This window comes from Acomys russatus, chromosome 15 (genome assembly GCF_903995435.1).
Source record: "Acomys russatus chromosome 15, mAcoRus1.1, whole genome shotgun sequence".
Taxonomy (NCBI): domain Eukaryota; kingdom Metazoa; phylum Chordata; class Mammalia; order Rodentia; family Muridae; genus Acomys; species Acomys russatus.
In genome coordinates, this window is record NC_067151.1 from 62712116 (window position 1) to 62732506 (window position 20391).

At 49.7% G+C, this 20391-nt stretch overlaps 1 protein-coding gene across 1 annotated transcript in view; it reads right to left on the bottom strand.

Moving 5' to 3' along the window:
* Il6r (interleukin 6 receptor) overlaps positions 1–17276 on the bottom strand; it is a 22787-nt gene extending 5511 nt beyond the window's left edge. Inside the window, exons 1-5 of the mRNA XM_051156929.1 lie at positions 17196–17276; positions 13658–13736; positions 10214–10383; positions 2879–3230; positions 1530–1653 (exon numbers count right to left, since the gene is read on the bottom strand). Of these exons, the coding sequence (XP_051012886.1) occupies positions 1530–1653; positions 2879–3230; positions 10214–10383; positions 13658–13736; positions 17196–17276 (806 nt within the window). The remainder of the gene's footprint in view (positions 1–1529; positions 1654–2878; positions 3231–10213; positions 10384–13657; positions 13737–17195) is intronic.
* Positions 17277–20391: the final 3115 nt, after the last annotated feature.

Sequence of the window (20391 nt, forward strand, 5' to 3'; positions counted from 1 at the left end):
GGCTGATGTGGGACACAACAGAAAAAGAGCACAAACATTCTATTAATTTCTGTTTGTTTCCAAGAGAAAGCAGTCTGCCCCAGGGTTGGAGGCTTGAGAACTGATGCCTAGCTTCCAGGTTTCACCTCAGCCAGGGTCTGCTCCTATAACTTACTGTGACTTTCAGCAAGTTTTTCCAACCCAAGTGTTGCTTTCCCCCCTAGAAAATGTGAATGCTAGCCAGGCATGGTGGCGCACACCTGCAATCCCAGCACTCGGGAGGCAGAGGCAGGTGGATCGCTGAGAGTTCGAGGCCAGCCTGGTCTACAAAGTGAGTCCAGGACAGCCATAGTTACACAGAGAGACCCTGTCTCAAAAAACCAAAAAATAAAATAAAATAAACCAAAATAAATAAATAAAGATGGCCAAGGGAAGCCAGATGCCCTCTGACCTCTCCCACCTCCACTTTCCCTGCTACTAGAAAACAAGTGATCAACCTCAGACTCAGACCTGAGCCCTGGGCCCTACCTGGGTCGCCACACTGGTTTTGTTATAGGGAATTCTCCACTATCCCACCCCCACCCCCATCCGCTAGGGGCATTTCCAAGACCCTTCAGTGAGAGCCCTGAGACCTCAGAGTAGCAGGCCCTACCCTGGTCCACCACGTGCTTCTAGAGCCCAGCAGTAGAGCCACACTCACAGGGCGAATCTGTGCGGTCATGGTTTGGGCTCTGCTGAAGGCTCTGGATCACTGCCTGCTGTTTGCTCTAGGGCCTACTGAGAGTTCTTTCGAGCTGACTCACAACCTGGGCGGGACTGCAGAGGATGACCCCGTGGGCATGTGTGTGGTGTACATGCATGCAGGCAAAACATCCATGCATAAAGTAAAATAAATCTTTTTTTGTTAATGGTCCCAGTCTAGCCAGTCCAACAGTTTCCTGGAGCCCTCAGCCTTGCACTCTCACCTCTCGGGCCCCAGTGTGCATGAACACACAGCCCTACCCCACCCACTTGCACTCTCACCTCTCGGGCCCCAGTGCGCATGAACACACAGCCCTACCCCCACGCGCTTGCACTCTCACCCTCTCGGCCCCAGTGCGCAGAACACACAGGCCTACCCCACCTGCTTGCACTCTCACCTCTTGGCCCCAGTGAGCATGAACACACAGCCTACCCCACCCGCTTGCACTCTCACCTCTCGGGCCCAGTGCGCTAACATAAACACACCCGCCCTACCCCACCCGCTTGCACTCTTCACCTCTCGCGGCCCCAGTGTGCATGAACACACAGCCCTACCCCCACCCGCTTGCACTCTCACCTCTCGGGCCCCAGTGAGCATGAACACAACAGCCCTACCCCACCCGCTTGCACTCTCACCTCTCGGGCCCCAGTGCGCATGAACACACAGCCCTACCCCACCTGCTTGCACTCTCACCTCTCGGGCCCCAGTGCGCATGAACACACAGCCCTACCCCACCCGCTTGCACTCTCACCTCTCGGGCCCCAGTGCGCATGAACACACAGCCCTACCCGACCCGCTTGCCACTTACATTTTCTTCACAAACAGCACAGCCTTCGTGGTTGGAGAGGGGGTGCTGCTCGGGCGCCACTCACAAATAGCATTTACAAAGGGGTTCTTCCGGAAGCAGGAGAGCTTGGGTTCCTCTGGAGGAACTGAAAGAGAGCTCAGCAGGATGAGGGAGGGGGGTTCCCGAGGCTTCTGAGTGCACCTGCTGTGTGCATCACCCCTCCATACTCTGCTTGGAACCACGGGATGACACAGTTCCACAGGGGACATACTCCCCACCAAGGGGAGAGAAGCTGTCTAAAGTAGCGGTTCTCAACCTGTGGGTTGCCTCCCCTTTGGCAAACCTCTACCTCCAAAAAAATATTTACAGTACGACCCACAACAGCAGCAAAATTACAGTTAGGAGGTAGCAACAGAACTAATTTTATGGCTGTGGGAGGCGGGGGGAGCACCACAACATGAGGGAACCATATTAAAGGGTCACAGGGTTAGGAAAAGTTGAGAACCACGGATTTAAAGGGTTGAAAAGATAATGCGAAACTAGCATCTTTGGCCTCACACAGACTCGGCCAGTCCCTCCTCAGTCCCCTCACCTGAAATTAACTGATGTTGACATCATCATTATCATCATCATCATGATAAATAACAGTGACATGAGATATGAGGAAGTGCATGCCTGAGAGCAGGGCTTGCACACAGGACATGACGTAGGCTCTATAGCCTCCATGGGAGCTGAGGGCACCCTTAACCTCAGGGTGTGCCATCTGAGAGTTTCATGTGTGTTTTGTAGGTGCTGTGTAGTTTTCAACCCTCCAATAGTCACTTTATCTTTGCAACAAGGAAACATGATAAAGTTCACTGTATTTTGCCAGAGGAAACCTGAAGGATTTAGCAGGAGTTAAGCCCAGGTGCTTGGCCGGGGAGTCTAGCACTATTAAATCTGCCAGACAGCCAGGGCGGTGGTGTGCCACGCCTTTAATCCCAGCACTTGGGAGACAGAGGCAGGCAGATCGCTGTGAGCTCAAGGCCAGCCTGGTCTACAAAAGGAGTCCAGTGCAGCCAAGGCCACACAGAGAGACCCTGTTTCGAAAAAAACAAAAAATCAAAAACAAAACAAAAACAAAACAAAAAAAAAAGAAAGAAAGAAAGAAAGAAAGGAAAGGAAAAAAAATCTGCCAGACAAATTCCACCGCCAGCCACACGTCCCCGTCTCACAGGCAGAGCAGTGGCCCCTTTTCCCGAAACTCTTAAGCCAAAAATGACAAACTTGAAGAATCAAGCCAGGTATCTTTCCGAATGCAGAGACATGTCTCCTAGGACATTGGAGCTGCCCTGGGACCCACTTCCAAGGACACTGAGGGCACAACTCACCATCTACCAGCAAGGGCACAGTCCCAACCCGGTGACGCTCCAGGAAGCAGTCATAATTCCCAGTGTTGCTGAGCTGCACTTCCCTCAGAACCAGTGTGTTCCCCGTGGTCTTCCACCATCTGGGTTGCGAGCCAGAGTATACCCAGTATACAGTGGTGTTGCCCACTGCTTCCTTCCTGGGGCAGATCAAGGTCACCGTGGCCCCAGGTAGGCTCGTCACCGTACCATTTGCCACCTCTGGGGAAGAAAAACATGGAGTGAGCCACGGCAACTTGAAAATGGGACATTGCTTCTGATCTGGAGACGTCAGAGGCCTCCATAGTAACCCCTCTGGGTTTCCCCAATGGCCCAGCTTGCATCAAAGCTGCTGGGTGTCCAAAAACCTCCCAGGCTACCCAGCTGTCTGCTAGGGTACACTTGCTCAAGCCGTGATCTGGCAACCCAGCTCCCTTGATAGAAAGCACCCTCTGTTTTTCAGATTTTATTTTATTTTATTTTTTGGCATATACAAGTATATTATTACACGTAAGTAGAAAAATTACATAGAGCAAGAAGAACCACAAAACAATCAGGGATCACATGAATGTTAAATTCAAGGTGCTTTGGTTAACTGCATTTGGCATCCTTGTAGAAAACATCTTTCCTATCTTGGTGAGCCTAGAATTCTGAGTGAGAATCAATGACTGTCATGTCTCATCTCTGCCAACTCAAAACCTCTATCTGGACCTAAAGGCATCTTAACCCCTAAGCAGCTAAGATTAATTGTAAGACTGAATTATCTGGTCTTCAACCCCATCAGAGACTTGAGAAGGACTGAAAATAGAAAACCCTTTAAAGAGTCAGATGTGGTGGTACGCGCCTTTAATCACCACACCTGGGAGGCAGAGGCAGGAAGACCTTTGAGTTCAAAGCCAGCCTGGTCTACAGAACAAGTTCCAGGACAGTCAGGGCTACGCAGAGAAGCCCTGTCTTGAAGAAAAAAAAAAAATCAATCCATCAATAGAAAAAGAGCCATTTTCCCTAACTTAAGAAAAAAGACACTCCAGCCACCATAAAACAATCACGCGGTTTTATCTCAGTGTCTACGTGGCAATCACCCTTTTGCAACTGACGGGCTCACAAGTGAACCAACGAGTTCACCCAGGGATGAGTGTCAGGGTCTCAATCGGGAGCCGAGCACACACACAACTGCGGAAGGAGGCGCGACGTGACCGGCTGCACGTGGGCCCATTTCACAGGTGGTATAACCAACAGAGAAAATTGTCATCAGCGAGGAGAAGAGAGCCAAGGCCTCGGATTCTCTCCGCTCAAACCGGGTCCCTACACACCCACCTATGGTTCTACATGGAGCCGGGCATAGTGATTCGTGCCCCACATCTGGGAGCCTGAGGCAGGGAGATCACCAAAAGTTTAAGGCCAGAAGGGCAAATCCACTTTTACTACAGATTCTAGGCTCACAGACTCTAAGACAAAGTAATCCCACTGGCTGAGGAAACCGAGTGTGGGGGCATCATCTTTTCGGGTTGGAAGTGTGTGACTCTTCAAACCAAACATCCAACTTCATATCAGCAAGTGGCAACGGCACATCTGCCCAAGGATTTGGAAAGGCCAGCTGCTGCCACAGTGCCTGGCCTCGGCTCCCCACCTGCGTCCCTGGCCCTGAGGATAACCACAAGAGTCTCTCTCTGACCTTTGAAGCCTTCTTGTTTGGAAAGAAGCCTTACCCAAGGCTCCTTCACCTGTGAGCCCTCCCACTAAAGAGGAGGGAGTAAGTAGACTGCAAATGTCACGCCATGGCAACCTGACTGTCCCCAGCAGCCGCTGGCCATGTTCAGGCACACTGCGTCAGAGAGGCAGGACATCTGCCTGGCCACATGGATGTCTTTCAAGCTTCCTTCTCACCCCGGAGGATGGTGGGACGGGGGGTGGGGGTGGGGTGGGGGGGGGTGGGGTGCAGTGCCAGAACGGTGGTCACTGGTTTTCTCTCCTTACCTCCACAGTCTTGGGCTTACGGGTGGGTGGGGAAACGGCGAGCTGGAGAGATGGCTCAGTGGTAAAGAGTGAGCGCTGCACTTCTGAGCACCCGAGTTTCTTTTCCCAGCACCCACATTGGGCGGCTCACAACTGCCGATTAGCTAGTCTCACAGAGAACCCATATACAGTGGGGTACGCTTACACCAGTGTAACGCCGGGACCCTTTAATACATGTTGTGGTGATCCCCAACCATAAAATTACTTTCATTGCTACTTCATAACTACATTTGCTACTGTTATGAATCATAACGTCAATATTTTTGGAGATAGAGGTTTGCCAAAGAGGTCACTGACCCACAGATTGAGAACCGCCAACTTACATAGACATGTGAATAAATAAAAATAAAATAAATCTTTTTTTCCCTTTTTTCTTTTTTGAAAAAGGAATAGCCAGGCATGGCAGAGAACACCTGTAATCTTAGCAGAGGCAAAGTGGGTCTCTGTGAGTTTCAGGACATTCAAAATTTCAAAGTCAGACTTTGTCTCAATAAGATAAAATTAAAATAATAAAATAAAGTTAGCAGCATGTCCCCTTGTAACCAGGTGAGTTTGAGGAGGCTTCCTGGTTTTCTCTGGCCCACAGTGAGTAAGGAAAGCCCTCCCTCTGTCAGTCAGCCTGCCAATCAGCACCCAAGGCTTCATGACCAGGTGAGGTGGGGGGGTGGGGTCGGGGGTGGACAACACACATGACTGGGCACTAGAGAGCCCCACCTCTGAGATGCGCAGCCTCTGCCACAGACTTCACACAGCACCCATGGCAATAGCCCGAGTGGTGATTCCAGAACCCTAGAAGCGGAGGCCCTGGGACGGCGGTAAGCGGGAGGCTTTCTACAGTCTCCAAGGCCAGGCTCTAGCAAGCATTCATACGTGTTCTCCACTCTACACACATGTACAAACTAACATATGTAGCACTCATAAAGTTGTGAAGCATAAAAGAACCAGAGCTTCCCCCGAAACTAGCACACTTGTTATCTCTGATCTACAACTTCCTGGCCTATATGCACTAATACATTCGGCCACTTTTCCTCCCTTACTTTAAATCTTTTTATTACTCTATCCATCCACCCATCTATTACAGGGGTTGTGTTTGCCATGGCACACGTGGAGATAAGACAATGTGTGAGCACTCTTTCCTTCTATCATGGGGGACCTAGGGATTGAATTCAGCTTGTCAGGCTAAGTTACCAGCCCTCTTCCTTCCTTCTCTACTTTAAAAAATAAGTTGAGGGGCTGGAGAGATGGCTCAGAGGTTAAGAACACTGGATGCTCTTCCAAAGGTCCTGAGTTTAATTCCCAGTAAACACATGGTGCCTCACAACCATCTGTAACGAGATCTGGTGCCCTCTTCTGGCCTGCAGGTGTGCATGCAGGCAGAGCACTGTATAGATAATAATAAATCTTAAAAAAAAGATTGGTTACCCAAAGGTCCTTTCTTTCCCACTCCCCCACGCAAAGGTCCGTTCTTCTTTTGTAACTTTACTTTGTCTCTGAGCTTCATAAAATGGTATTCTCGGGCTGGAGAGATGGCTCAGTGGTTAAGAGCGCCGCTTGCTCTTCCAAAGGCCCTGAGTTCAATTCCCAGCAACCACATGGTGGCTCACAACTATCTCTAATGTGATTTGATGCCTTCTTCTGGACTGCAGGTGTACATGCAGGCAGAACACTGTATACATAATAAATAAATAAAATAAAAATCAAAAAAAGAAAAAAAATGGTATTCTCCCACGTTGTGCTTTTTTCAGTCTTTTCCACAGTATGTGGGTGTAGTTTACTTACTGTCGCCTCAGCTTAGTATTCCAACTGTACGAGGTGGCAAGTTGTTTCCAGGGCTGTGTTGTTTGAATGAGAATGGCATGTAGGCTCAAGTGTTTAAATGTTCGGTCCCCATTTAGTGGGACTGTTTGGAAAGGATCGTGAGGTGTGGCCCTGCTGGAGGGGGCATGGCCTTGTGGGCATGGCCTTGCTGGACCTGTGGCTTTGTTAGCAGAAGTTGGCCTTGTTGGAGGCGTGGCTTCGTGGGAGGAAGTGTGTCACTGAGGGTGGGCTTTGAGGTTTCAAAGGCCCATGCCAGACCTAGCCTCACTCCCTCTCCCTCCCCCATCACCCTGCCTGCTGCCTGCAAATCAGAATGTCAGGCTCTCGGCTACTGCCCCCCTGCCATGCTGGCCTGCCTGTCACCACACCTCTCACCCACTGTGATGGTCATGGACGCACCCTCTGAAACTACAAGCAAGCCCCAATGAAATATTTTTCTCTTTTATAAGTTGCCTTTGAGTCCTGGTGCCTCCGCATAGAAAGAGAACAGCCACTAAGCCAGTCACTTTGTCACAGGTAGAGTATGGCTGTTAGCACTCCCTGAGGTTCCCAAACAAAATCGCTGGGTTTTGCTCTGTCTTGTGTTTGAGACCAGGTCACCTGTAGCCTAGCCTGGCCTCAAACTATGTAACTGAGAGTGACCTTGACACTCAAGTCTCCACTTCCTGAGCGCTGGGATTACAGGTGTGCACTCCCATGCCTGGCCTCAATGAGGTGAAGTTTAACAGGCCCAAAGACCCTCCAAATCACTGTATCCGTGTCCTCAGCCTCCCATTTCCCACTAGACAGAGCAGCTATAAGCATACAACTTAGCACAGGTATCAAGCTTATGTCTATATTTTGAGCACATAGGAACTTGGGTAGAAATACTGACAAAAGAGAACTCTGCTGGCTACTGGCCCTGCTGCAATACTGGCAGCAAGCCCTCTGCCAGCTAGGAGTGACTGTCAGATTCACAGGGCAACCCGGGGGAGAGCCAGTGCACCACAGATGCAAGGCACTTTCCAGGAAAGTCCAACGACCATGGACAGCTCTTGCTTTGTTTGGCATTTGTGCAGGCCACTGTCCTGAACTAGTAATGGACACGTGATGTTTTGGTCAACCACAGGCCGCACACCAAGAGTCAGACTCCATAAGATTAGGACTGCGCTAGCCACCGTGAGGTCACACCACAGCGCGACATGCACGTGTTTGCAAAGTGCTACTTATTCCGGGTGTGAACTGGAGTGTGCCTGTAATCCCAGTGCTAGAAAGCTGGAGACAAAGGGGAATCTCTGCGGCTTGCTGGCCAGCCAGCCTAGCTAAGTCAGCAAGCTCCAGAGTCAGTGAGAGATCCTGTCTCAAAGAAAAAAAAAAAAAAAAAAAAAAAGGTGGAGAGAGCCAATGCAATGCCTCAGCTTCTAAAGGCACTTGCTGACCTGGATTTGGCCCTTATGATGTAAATGGTGGGAGGAGAAAAAAAACCAACTCCTAAAAGTTTTCCTTTCATATCTATGTTCATGCCATGGGATATGTGCACCCCACGCAAAATAAGTAGGTAGGTATGGGTTTGTTGCTGTTCTTGTTGTTGGGGTTTTTTGTTTTGTTGTTTGGGGTTTTTTTTTGGTTGTTTGTTTTGTTTTGTTTTCAAAACAGGGTTTCTCAGTGTAGCCCTGGCTGTCCTAGAACTAGAGGTCCTCCTGCCTCTGCCATCTGAGTGCTGAGATTAAAGGTGTGCCACTGCTGCCAGGCTTTAGATGTGATTTTTGGTTTTGGTTTTCCAGACAGGGTTTCTCTGTGTAGCCTTGGTTGTCCTGGAATTCACTCTGTAGACCAGGCTGGCCTCGAAGTCACAGAAATCTACCTGCCTCTGCCTCCTGAGTGCTGGGATTACAGATGTGCACCACCACCATCTGACTAGATGTGCTTTTTTTTTTTTTAATTGAAAAATAAATAAGGTGGAAAGTAACTAAGGAAGGTACCCTATGCCAACCCCTGGCATGTGACACATGTATGTGCACACCAATGCTCACACACTGCAGTTTTAAATAAAAATTTGCCGTAAAACAATATGCAACATTATGCTGACAAGAGACACGCCTGCTTCCCTCCTCTTGATAATATCAAGAGGCCACATCAAGTGATTGGCCTATAACATCCAGGATGGCGTAACTCTGCTATATCTGCACATCAACAAAATCATCAGGCAGCACATTTCTCAGAACGCGTCCCCACTATGATAAGTGATGCACAACTCCCTATACGGGTCACCACTGTAAGCTCCTGTTCGCCTCGCACCAGCGAACACGATGGGCGCTCATTACACGCTTGTCTGGAAGAGGCAGGGTCTCCACACCGCACTCCCAGAAGCCCCCGGGGTGGACGATGCCGTGGTTCAAGGGGCCCGGTGAACAGACCCTGCTAGGGACCAGCAGGAGGCCTCGAGGCACAAAGTGAGAGAGCTCTCTTCTGCTTCCGCCCTTGTCAGGGCCAAGAAAAATGTCCCTCTGGCCACTTCCCTCCCAGAAGAAACCTTTGCATGTTTGGCTAGCAGCTTGAATAATGGCCAGGACTGCTCAGTTAATGGCGCTTGCAAACAATGGCAAATATATTCAGGTACCTCGGAGAAACACTAGACCAGCCCCCACCCCCCCCCCCAAATAAAAGTATTTTCTCTTCCACAAAAGCAGAGTTGTAAAGAGCCACATAATGGCCATTTCTTCTGCCAAGAACCTGAATAATGGCTTTCTGGGTCTTTACGACTGAGTCACTGATTTCTGGAGGGTTTTTTGTTTTTTATTTTAATCAGGAACAATTAATTATAAAACCCCATCTGTAAGTGGTGCCAGTCAGCCCTGCTTCAAAACATATTTCTTCTGGGACTGTGTTGACTTTGATCTCAGAAGCATGCTGTACCTAATGATCAAAGGACGGTCTCGCTGGGGAAACCAGGACAAAAGAGCCTAGTGCCAGTCCAAGTGAGCAGCCTGACCTCCCACCCACCCACTCTCTGCCTCCCCAACTCAGGTCTGAGCCCACGCGTAGGTCTTGAACAGTGATGAGACGGCCTCAGGAGCAGCTTTTTGAAGGGGAGGAAGCGATGGTCTTGGAGGCACTCTCCCTGGACCTCTGTCTGCCCTGCCAGAGGACAGGACCCCAGTGATTTCTTTCCTTTCCTCTTCCAGTCTGCTTTGCTATGGCTGCTTTGTTTTCCGAGGCAGAATGTTGCTACATTCTCCAAGCTGGCCTCGAACACCTGGCTAAAGAGACCCTCCTCCTTCAGTGGAAGATAGGGCAATAGGTATAACAGGAATTTGGCTTTTCCAGGTTTTAAAGAGTCTAATCTTAACTCTTATATATTTGTATTCTTTAAGCTAAGATACTACGTAACTGATCCGAGTTATCACTTACGAGGGAGGGGTGCAGAATGCATGAAGTGCCAGTGATGGGGTAGACTTAAGACAGGCAAATACTTAAACACTTTCAGACCAGAGTGTCCACCCAAACCTTGTACTCTTCTTCGTCACTGGCCAGACTCTGTGCCCTCAGCCCATCCTTCCCAGATGGTTTGATTCTGGAGGGGACTCGTGGAATCATCTCTGGGCTCAGCCTGGGTTTTCTCTGTCTGGACACATCATCCTTTGAGGGTAGCCAGGCCTCCACCTCAATGGGCTCCACTGGAGGAGGCACAGCAGGGAGTTGGGTGGGTAGGTACTGTGGGAACACCCTTCCTGTGAGATTGGCCCAGTGACCATAGGCTCCCTCCCAAACTCGGCAGGCAGCGTGGGGTGCGGCAGCTGCTACACAGGATGAAATTCAGCAAAGAGCACACATCTGCCCTTGAGCAATTGCTCAACCCATGAGAGTCAGGCAGCAAGCTTGTGCCTGTCCCCTTCTGAGGAATTCAAAAATTTTTGCGCAACGTAACATACAAGGTCACGTGTTCCCACCAGGGGATATACTGGCAGCCACTGAGCATCTGCTGTGTATTGTGTCCCCACCCTCTCCCCCCTTCCGTATTGCTATCTTATTTAATCTCCAGGTTCCTGAGGCTTTAAAACTACTCATAATCCTGGCTACTCTAAAATAAAATGTTCCTGATGTTGTGAACAGAGAAAAAATCATCCTAAAGGACAAAGAGAAACTTGAGAGAGGCCTTGGGAGATCACTGGGCAGCTGATAAGCAGATTGCAAAGGACCACCATAAAAAGGGGAACAGAACATTTAAGTCACCCAGAAGTGAGAGTCCTGGGATGGCTGGGGAGCCCCACAGGGAACGAGGGGTGTGTAAGGACCTTCCAAAAAGGACCAGTGCTGATCTGTTGGCAGAGGAGGCCCCAGCTAAGGTACATGCCAGCTAGGCGCCATCCTGCCTCCCACATGCCAGCCTCTATGACGACGGCCACATTTTTCCCCCCTGCTTCTGTTTCTCCTAGAAATGACCTTGAGAAGGAACCAACTCCTAGTGCATCATAAAGTGTCCCAGGCAAGAGAATAGAGGGGCATCCGAGGAGTGTGAGTCCTCCAGGTCCTTGCCAAGGCGTGTTGCACGCAGAAAGGAAAGACGTTTCATCCCAGGCTCCTACGTTGCCGGAAGTACCTCCGTTGGTGTTAAAGTCAGGAAAGATGAGGGCAGAATGTATGTCAATCTCCCAGTGCGTCCCTGCCTCCTCTCACACACACACTTGGTGTGTGATCTAGCCACAGCATAGTCGCTGGCTGGTTGGTTAGGGTTAGCTTCCACACTCTTGCCCAACTTTGTTCACTTTTGAGACAGATTCTTGCTATGTGGCTCTGGCTAGCCTGGAACTCATTATAAAGACTAAACTAGGGCTGGAGAGATGGGTCAGTGGTTAAGAATACCGACTGCGACAAACGGTATATACTCACTTATATCAAAACACTAGTCCAAGGGATACATACCATGAAAATCTTTACTTACCAAGAAAGTGGGTCAGAGGAGAGGACATCCTATTGAGACTTTAGGTGAGAGTAGCATGGAAGAATGGGGAAATAGGAGGACCCACAGGGTCCTGGAAACCTACAAGAAGAACTTTATGACAGGCAGATCTGGGTCCTGGGGTCCTCCTCAAACTAAGGCACCAGCCAAGGAGAATATAGGCAGTAAGCTTCGAACCCCTACCAAGACCTAGCCGACAAACAGGATATTCTCCACCGTTGAGTGGAGAGTGAGATCTGACTCTCACACGAACTCTGGTGCCCCTTTTCTACCTCGTCCCCTGGATGGGGAGACCTGGTGGCACTCAGAGGAAGGATAGCAAGTTACCAAGAAGAGACTTGATATTCTAAGAGCATATATATAGGGGGAGGAGGTCTCCCTCAATCACAGACATAGGGGAGGGGAGAAGGGGAGAAATGGGAGGGAGGGAAGAATGGGAGGAAACAGGGGAAGGGCTAACAATCGAGATGTAATATGAATAAATTAATAAAATTAATTTTTTTAAAAACTGAAAAAAAAAAAAAAGAAGAAGAAAAAAGAACACCGACTGCTCTTCCAGAGGTCCTGAGTTCAATTCCCAGCAACCACATGGCTCACAACCAACCATCTATAAATGAGATCTTCTGACATGCAAATAGAGAACTCATATACATAAAATAAAAACCAATAAATCTAAAAAAAAAAAAAAAAAAAAAAAAAGACTAAATTGGCCTCAAAGGGATAGTGACCCTCCTGTTTCAGGCGTCAAAGGGCACTCGGCCTTACCCAGGAGGTATAGGTTAACCCAGGCTGGGCCCACTTGCCTTCTCCAAGCAATGAGGGTTCCAACTGTGGTCTGGCGGCCCCTGAGAGGCCCCTCCTGATGTCCAGTGTCCCCTCACTTCCACATCATTACTTCTCAGAGAGCAGGAAGCACCTCTGTTTCCCACGGGCAATGCCCCTTGAAACAGACACACCATCTGTGCTTGGTTACTGGGTGACCCCTGGGTGGGGAGGTGGGGGGGGGATGGCTGATGGCCAGGCCATCCTAGGGCCCTCAGAGTGATGCTTTTCTCTCCCTTGACAGCTCCAGGGGAGAGAGATTCCTCCTGCCTTCCTTGCTCCCCTGCCTGTGTGGCCTACATTGTCTCTGCGACACTAGCTCACCACCACCCAGACACCCCTCTACTGAGGACGTTGCTTCATTCTTCTGGAAAGCGGAGCCCTGCCCAGTAGAGTAAGGTCTGGTTCCAGAAAACCCAAGAGCTTTGCTGTTGCTGTCACACACACCCCTCCAGCTCCCCCTCCTCTTCCCTCCTCATGCAAATGTCAATAGCCGGAGAGAAAAGCATGCATACGATGGCATGTTTCTTAACTTCTCCCGGAGCCACTGCTCCTCTTGCCAGCAAAAACAAGTTCGGCTTCCTGGCCCTGTGAGCCAGCTGGCAGCCTGTCGCAGAGGACACAGGCTTAACAAGTGTCTGGTAATCCCATCCCACTGTCCCACTTCAGGCAGCCCAAGGGTGGCCTCCCGGCTCTTAAGCTGTGAGGCACAACACTGAAAGTCCTCTCGAGACACTCAAAGCCTTCACCTAAAAGGAGGTGGGTGTGCAACCGGACAGTGTGCAGAGACAGACAGGCAGGCAGGCAGGCAGGAAGACACTCACTTTGGAGCACTCAGTCCTAAATGGGACCAAACCCCTCCCTCAGGGCTCAGGGAGAGATGGGGAAGAGGAGGTGAAAAGTGTGTTAGAGCCAGAGGTTATGGATGACTCCTAGGAAACACTGCCCTCCAGGCATAACAGGAGATGCATATATGAATTCATGGGACTGTGGCAGCACAGTCAAGTCTGATGGGTCCCAGGGCTGAGAGAGGGAAGTGAACGGGGCTCCCACCCCTAACCGGGAACTATCTGCAGTTGCAAAGAAAGACATTAGCCTTCTCTAATGGACTCTCGCTGGGTTTATTAACTGCCCCAGCCAGCTGGGCTTCGACTAGGGAGGAGACTCACCTGTGTGAAAGACTCTCCCGGGATTCAGACCAGCTGCTCGCTCCACAGAGAACCAGACCAAGCGCAGTAAAACTAAGCCCTAGGCTCCAGGACAGAACACAAGACACAAAAAAGGATTGACCCCATGCCCAGGAGTAGAGGGCCAACACACAATGGAGTCAATGGCATTCTTATAAACTTTTTGTCTCATTTAAGTTTTTTTGGGTTTTGTTTCACTTGTTTGTCTTTTTGTTTGTTTGTTTGTTTGTTTATTATGTATATAGTATTCTGCCTGCATGTATGCCTGCACACCAGAAGAGGGCACCAGACATTATTATAGAAGGTTATGAGGCACCATGTGGATGCTGGGAATTGAACTCATGACCTCTGGAAGAGGAACCAGCGCTCTTAACCTCTGAGCCAATTCCCCAGCCCTTACTTGTTTGTCTTATTGGTCTTGAGTTTGTATGTTCTGATTTCTGGTTTCGTGTTTTTGCGATTTTAAGTGTGTGTGGTTTCTGCCTTTTGTGTTTTGGTTATTTGTGTTTTTTAAGGGGTATGGAGTTGGGTGGGGAGGGAGGGTCTGAGAGGAGCTGGGAGAGAGGAAAAGTGTTATCAGAATATACCGCATGAAAACAATCTCTTCCAGTGAAAACAAAAACAAACAAACAAACAAAAAAGCACATGCCTTTTAATCCCAGCAGGGATGCAAAAGCAGGCAGATCTGAGGCTAGCCTGGTCTACAGAGCAAGTTCCAGGATAGCCAAGACTATACAGAGAAATCATGTCTCAAAAAAAAAAAAAGAGGATCAGAGCAACAGGAAAAGGTTGGGAGGTGCGGAGGGCTTGCCAGGAGCCTGTTGGCAACTCATGTCCAAGCAGAAACAAATGCAAACTTAGGTCTCCTGGGGTTAAGCAAATCTCCAGTGCTCTCAGTCACCTCTCCTTGCATTCTCCACATAAGGGCTAGAGCCAGTCAACCACCTTCTGATGTGATGGTACTTAAGCCATTTTTACAGAGTGCTCACTGCACACTGGGTACTTTGCCGAGCTCTCAGAAGTCCTGCAGGGACAGAGGTGTCATCCACCCCATCGCCAGCCCTGGTCACATTGTTGAGGCAACAAGAATGAAAGAAGTTAGCTGGGTGCAGTGGTGCACGCCTGTAATCCCAGCACTCATGGAGGCAGAGGCAGGCCGATCTCTGTGAGTTCGAGGCCAGCCTGGTCTACAAAGCCAGGCTAGGATAGACAAGGCTACACAGAGAAATCCTGTCTCCCAAAAAAAAAAAAAAAAAAAAAATCAGAGAAGTTAAGGAACCAAGTCAGGCACAGTACAGCCCATAATTTCAACACTCAGGAGGCTTGAGGCAGGAGATTTGTGAGTGTAAGGCCATCCTGGGCTGCATAGTGAGGACCTGTCTCAAAAATGAGCAAGTGGGACATGCACATTAGACATGGATGAATTGGGGAGCCAGCCTTCCTCTCAACACACACACACACACACACACACACACACACACACACACACACACACACAGACACCTAGGCTGCTTACCGCCCTATTTCCCTGATCTAGTGTCCTCTCTCCTGCCAGCTCTCTTCATAGCTCTCCAGGATCACAGAGCCTGTGGATGCCTGAGTTCTTAGGAAGACAAGAGCCTTCTCTCCAGTGGCCACCATTCCTAGTGGACGGCGGGAGTGGGGCTGGGGCTCTCTCCCTCTCCCTGTACTAACAGCAGCTGTGTGGTGTCTCCCCACTCTGCCTCTGAGGCTCCCACTGTCCTAGCTGCTCTACACCTGGGCCTCTTCTCTGTGATTTCTCCAAGCCATGTCCTGCCTACAGGTCACAGACAGACAGACAACACTCGCAGGCTGTATCGCATAGCCCATGCCCCTGTTCTGAGTCAGCTCCCAAACAGTTCTCAAATTAATGGCTCCTGGCAGGACACCAGTCCCCCCAGCCCACTAATGGGCCTGTACTCCTTGTACCTGCTTGTATTTGGCAGAGTCAGTATTTACCTTGGCTCAGCCCTTCCTCCCTATCTACCAAGTGGACCAAATACTCATGAGAGAAAGGCCTGGGAGAAGCCTCCCATGTGCTGACTCGGAGACCCATGGTGTGGCCAGCTCCAAACCAGAAAAACACTGGGTCCCTTGGCTTCTTCAGAGAAAAATCACTCAGCCCCAGGCTAAGAAGGTCTGAGCAGGTTATCTTTCCAAAATTATGAGTTAATTAGAGGAAAGACAGCTGAGGAGAGCAATCTGCTGCCCCGTCCCCACCTGCCCCATATTACCCCATATTAAGCAATGAAGAAACGAAGAGGCCAGAGGAGGCCATCTCTGGCACTGACTCCCCTCTGGGGACTCTGGGGACTTTGGTCTGGAAACCAGTGTGGGGAGGTTCTGCGGCAGGAAGCAGGTGCTGAAACAGGCAGCAGGCTCAAAAACCTAAGGACTCTCTCGGGATTCAGACCAGCTGCTGTAAAACTAAGCCCTAGGCTACGAGCTTTCAGTTTGTGTCCACCCCACAGCCATCAGCCTTCCTAGCAGTACAACATAAAAGGGCTTTTCTTCCCATTTCTTACGGCTAACCAGCAGCCTGGCCCACAGTCAGGAAGATGGGTAGAAAGTGATAAGGAGGACCCGTTCCTATCTCCCTTAGGCCATCCCAAGGCAAAGCTACCAAGCCCGCCCACCCCCAGCTCCGACGTCCACCCCTTAGCTAGGGGAGAACAAAGCTCTAGAGCTGATTCGGAAAGATTCAGCCCTTGGAGGGGAGATGGCAAGCCCTCAGAGGAGAGCGTCCTTCTCTCCTGCTCAAGCTCCCTTACCACCTCTAGAGCCCTACACACCCCCACGGAATAGTAACTCAACCCAGCTCAGACAATACACTGTGTGGGTCTGTTTAAAAAAAAAAAAGCCAGGTGGTGATGCCTCACGCCTTTAATCCCAGCACTCAGGAGGCAGAAGCAGGACCATCTCTGTGAGTTTGAAGCCAGCCTGGTCTACAGAAAGAGCTCCAGGACAGCCAGGGCTGTTACACAGAGAAACCCTATCTCAAAAAAAAGAAAACGAGGCTGGAGAGATGGCTCAGAAGTTAAGAAGCACTGACTGCTCTTCCAGAGGTCCTGAGTTCAATTCCCACCAACCACACGGTGGCTCACAATCATCTTTAACGTGATCTAATGACTCCTTCTGGCCTGCAGGCAGAGCACTGTATACAAAATAAATAAACAAATATTTAAAGACAAACAAAAAAAGAGAAAGAAAACAAAATAAAACAAAAACCCTTGTAACAAAAGAAAACAAACAAACAAACAAACAAAAGCCCTGTAACTTCCAGGATGGACTCACAGCAGTGGGGCACAGTGGCTGTGGACTTCTGTGCATAGTGGTGTGGCCCTGAAAGATCCCAAGCCCAAGGTTAGGACAGACAGTGGCCAAGCATCATCAAAAGGTGGACATTGAGCTCCACCTGCCCTGCCATCGATAGCACGAGCTATGCCTAATGTGCTGGGGACAGCTGGGGACACCAAGGATGAGGAGGCCCCCAGGATACCTTCCCTCGGCACCCCTTTCCGGCCCTCCCTTGTATCTGGCCCCTGTAGGCCCCCACTGCGCCGTGGCGACTAGCATCCATGGGCGGGTGATAGCAGTGTCTTGGAGCAGGGTGGCTGGCAGCAGAGTGCTGCTCCCTCCGCCGCCACCACTGACCTAAAGATGTCCTTTTCCCGTCCCACTCCTGCTATGCCTGCTGACTTAGGACCTGTTGCTGTGCCTCCAGGATGCTGTTCCTCCAGGATGCTAGCCTGATGGAGGGAGTCATAGTGCAGTGCTCCCTCCAAGGGTGCCCTCTGGCGCCCTTGTGGGACTGATGTGTGTGTGTGTGTGTGCGTGCGCGTGCGTGCGTGTGTAAAGAAAAAGAAGGAAGCAAAGGCTCCCAATCCCTGCTGCGTAGGTCTTCCATAAAGAACAACATTGGAGGGGAGTCTCAAGAAAAGGCCTGGGCGTCGGCAAGAGGCTCCATCAGTGACGTGCCTGCATAAGGAAGGACAGGAGTTTGGACCTGCAGGACCCACAGCAGGTGACATGTGCCTGCAACTCCAGCACTGGGTGGGTGGGTGGGTGGGGTCCCTGAAGCTCCTGGGCCAGTCAACCCAGCAGAATCAATTACCTTTGGTGCACTGAGCATCCGTCTCTCAAAAAAGGTGAAAAATCATGGAAGAAAAACACCCACCAGTCTATCTCTGTAAACACATGTGCACACACCTGCAGTAACATGTCACACACACGCATGCACGCACGCGCGTGCACACACACACCAGAAAGGAAGCAGGTGAGCACATCTGCTCTTGGTGGGACGCAGGCGTCCAGCTCTGCCACTGCCCCAGCTCAGCCTCTTCATGAATAAACCCCAGGAGGTCTCTCAAACAAGAGGACTGCATTGCAGAACTGCCACCTAACCGCTGACCTTTGTAGCAATAAAGAGGTGGCGTGTGGTGGCACACACCTGTAGTCCAGCAAAGGTACAAGGATAGCCTGGTCTATGAGGTAAGCTGAGATAGGATTTCATGGTTGGCCTTGCTATGTAGCTAAAGGTGACCTTAAACTCCTGATCCTCGGCCCCCATCTGCCAAGGATTACAGTCCTGTGTCCCCACACCTGGCTCTACATAGTCTGTGGCCAACAGGGCTACATAGTGAGATCTGTGGGGTCAGGGGGAGGAGACACAACAGGACTATTTAAAAAGATAGTTAAGCCAGGCAAGGAGACTCTAAAGTTCAAATGGAAAAGCAAACAAACCAAGATAGCCAGGAAAAACTTGGAAAAGAAAAAAAAAAAAAAAAAAAAAAAAAAGAGAGTGAGAGTAGTCCTGCACAATTTATAACATATCATAAAGATATAATAATTAAGATCGTGTGGTAGTGTCACACGAATAGAGACATAACTAAAGAAGAAACGAGAAAGCACAGAAATAAAAACTAGGGCTGAAGCTGGGTATGGTGGCCTTTATCCCAGCACTTGGGAGGCAGAGGCAGGAGAATCTCTGTGAGTTCAAGGCCTGGTCTACAAAGCTACTCCAGGACAGCCAAGGCTACACAGAGAAACCCTGTCTCAAAAAACCAAAAAACAACAACAACTAGGGCTGAGGCTCTAGCTCACCAGTAGATCACTTGCCTGGTGTGTGCTCAAAATGCTCAAGTCCCTGGGTTCAAAACCCAACCAGCACGGGGGTGGGGTGTTACTCTGTACGACTGAATGGTTGGCTCACTTTAAAAGTGGCTAAGAGGGCATGTGCGCGCCTGTAATCCCAGCACTCGGGAGGCAGAGGCAGCAGATCAATGTGAGTTCGAGCCTGGGAAAGCCAAGGCTACACAGAGAAACCTTATCTCGAGAAAAAAAAAGTGGTTAAGGGGATACACTGAGTTCCAGGCCTGCCTGGGCTACATAAGACCCCGTCTTGGAAGGAAAAAAGGAAGGAAGGAAGGAAGGAAGGAAGGAAGGAAGGAAGGAAGGAAGGAAGGAAACACAAAAGGAGAAGAGAGAGTGCTTTCCTAGCATCCAAAGCTTACTCCCCACTACTGTAATTAATTAAATTCAGTGGATAGGAAGCAGCTTGTTCAATAAACAATAAAGGGTTATCAGGTTACAACAGGAAAAAGCTAGAGCAAACCTCATAACTCATCCCTTGGTTAACTCAAAATGAATGAACTATTTATAAATTTTGTTTGGTTTGTTTTGAGTCAGAGTCTCCCTACACAGCCCTGGCCGTCCTGGAACTCATGATGTAGACTAGGCTGGCCTCAAACTCACAGAGAAGCTCCTGCCTCTGCCCCCTGAGTGCTGGGATTAAAGGTGTGCACCACCACACCTGGCCAAATATTTAAATTGTTTTAAAATGCATTTGTTTATTATACAGGTGAAGGGGTGCCTGACATGACGAGTGTGAACGCCACGGCACATGTGCGGAGGTCAGAGGTCAGCTTTGAGAAGTCGCTTTCTCCATCCGCCTTTTATGTACGTTCTGGGGGTCAAACTCAGATCACCAGGCTTGTGGCATTAGTGTGTTTGCTCACTGAGCCATCTCAACAGCTCTCAATTCAACTCTGTGCGTGTGTGTGTTTGTGTGCATGTGCGCTCATGAGTGCAAATGTCCACAGGTCCCAGAAGAGGGCATTATCACCAGAGTCCCCTGGAGTTGGAGTTACAAGCAGCTATAAGCCACCTGTCATGGGTGCTAGCAACCTGGGCCCTCGGCGAGAGCAGTGTGTTCTCTTAACTACTGAGCCACCTCTCCAGGACCTTTAATATATATCATTTAACGCTGTGACTTGGCTGGCCTTGAACTCCCAGTAATCCTATTTCCCAAGTGCTAGCAGTATAAGTGTGATTTTTTTTTTTTTTTTTTTTTTTACATTTTTAAACTCTTGAAAATAAAAGCAAAGCTGAGCATGGTGGTGCACACTCAGGAGGCAGAAGGTGGGGGATTTCTGTGAGTTTGAAGCCAGCCTGGTCTACAGAGTGACTCCAGGACAGCCAAGGGTACACAGAGTAGCCCCGTCCTGAAAAACCAAAAGGAGGAGGAAGAGAAGGAAGAGGAGGAAGAAGAGGAGGAGGAGGAAAGAGAGAAAGAAAGGAAAAGGAAGATTGGTACGAAGACGATCTCACTAAATACGACACAAACTCAAGAAGTCATATAAATTCAACTGTAGCTTAAAAAAAAATTATTTTTCTGAGAATGGTAGGCCTGTCCT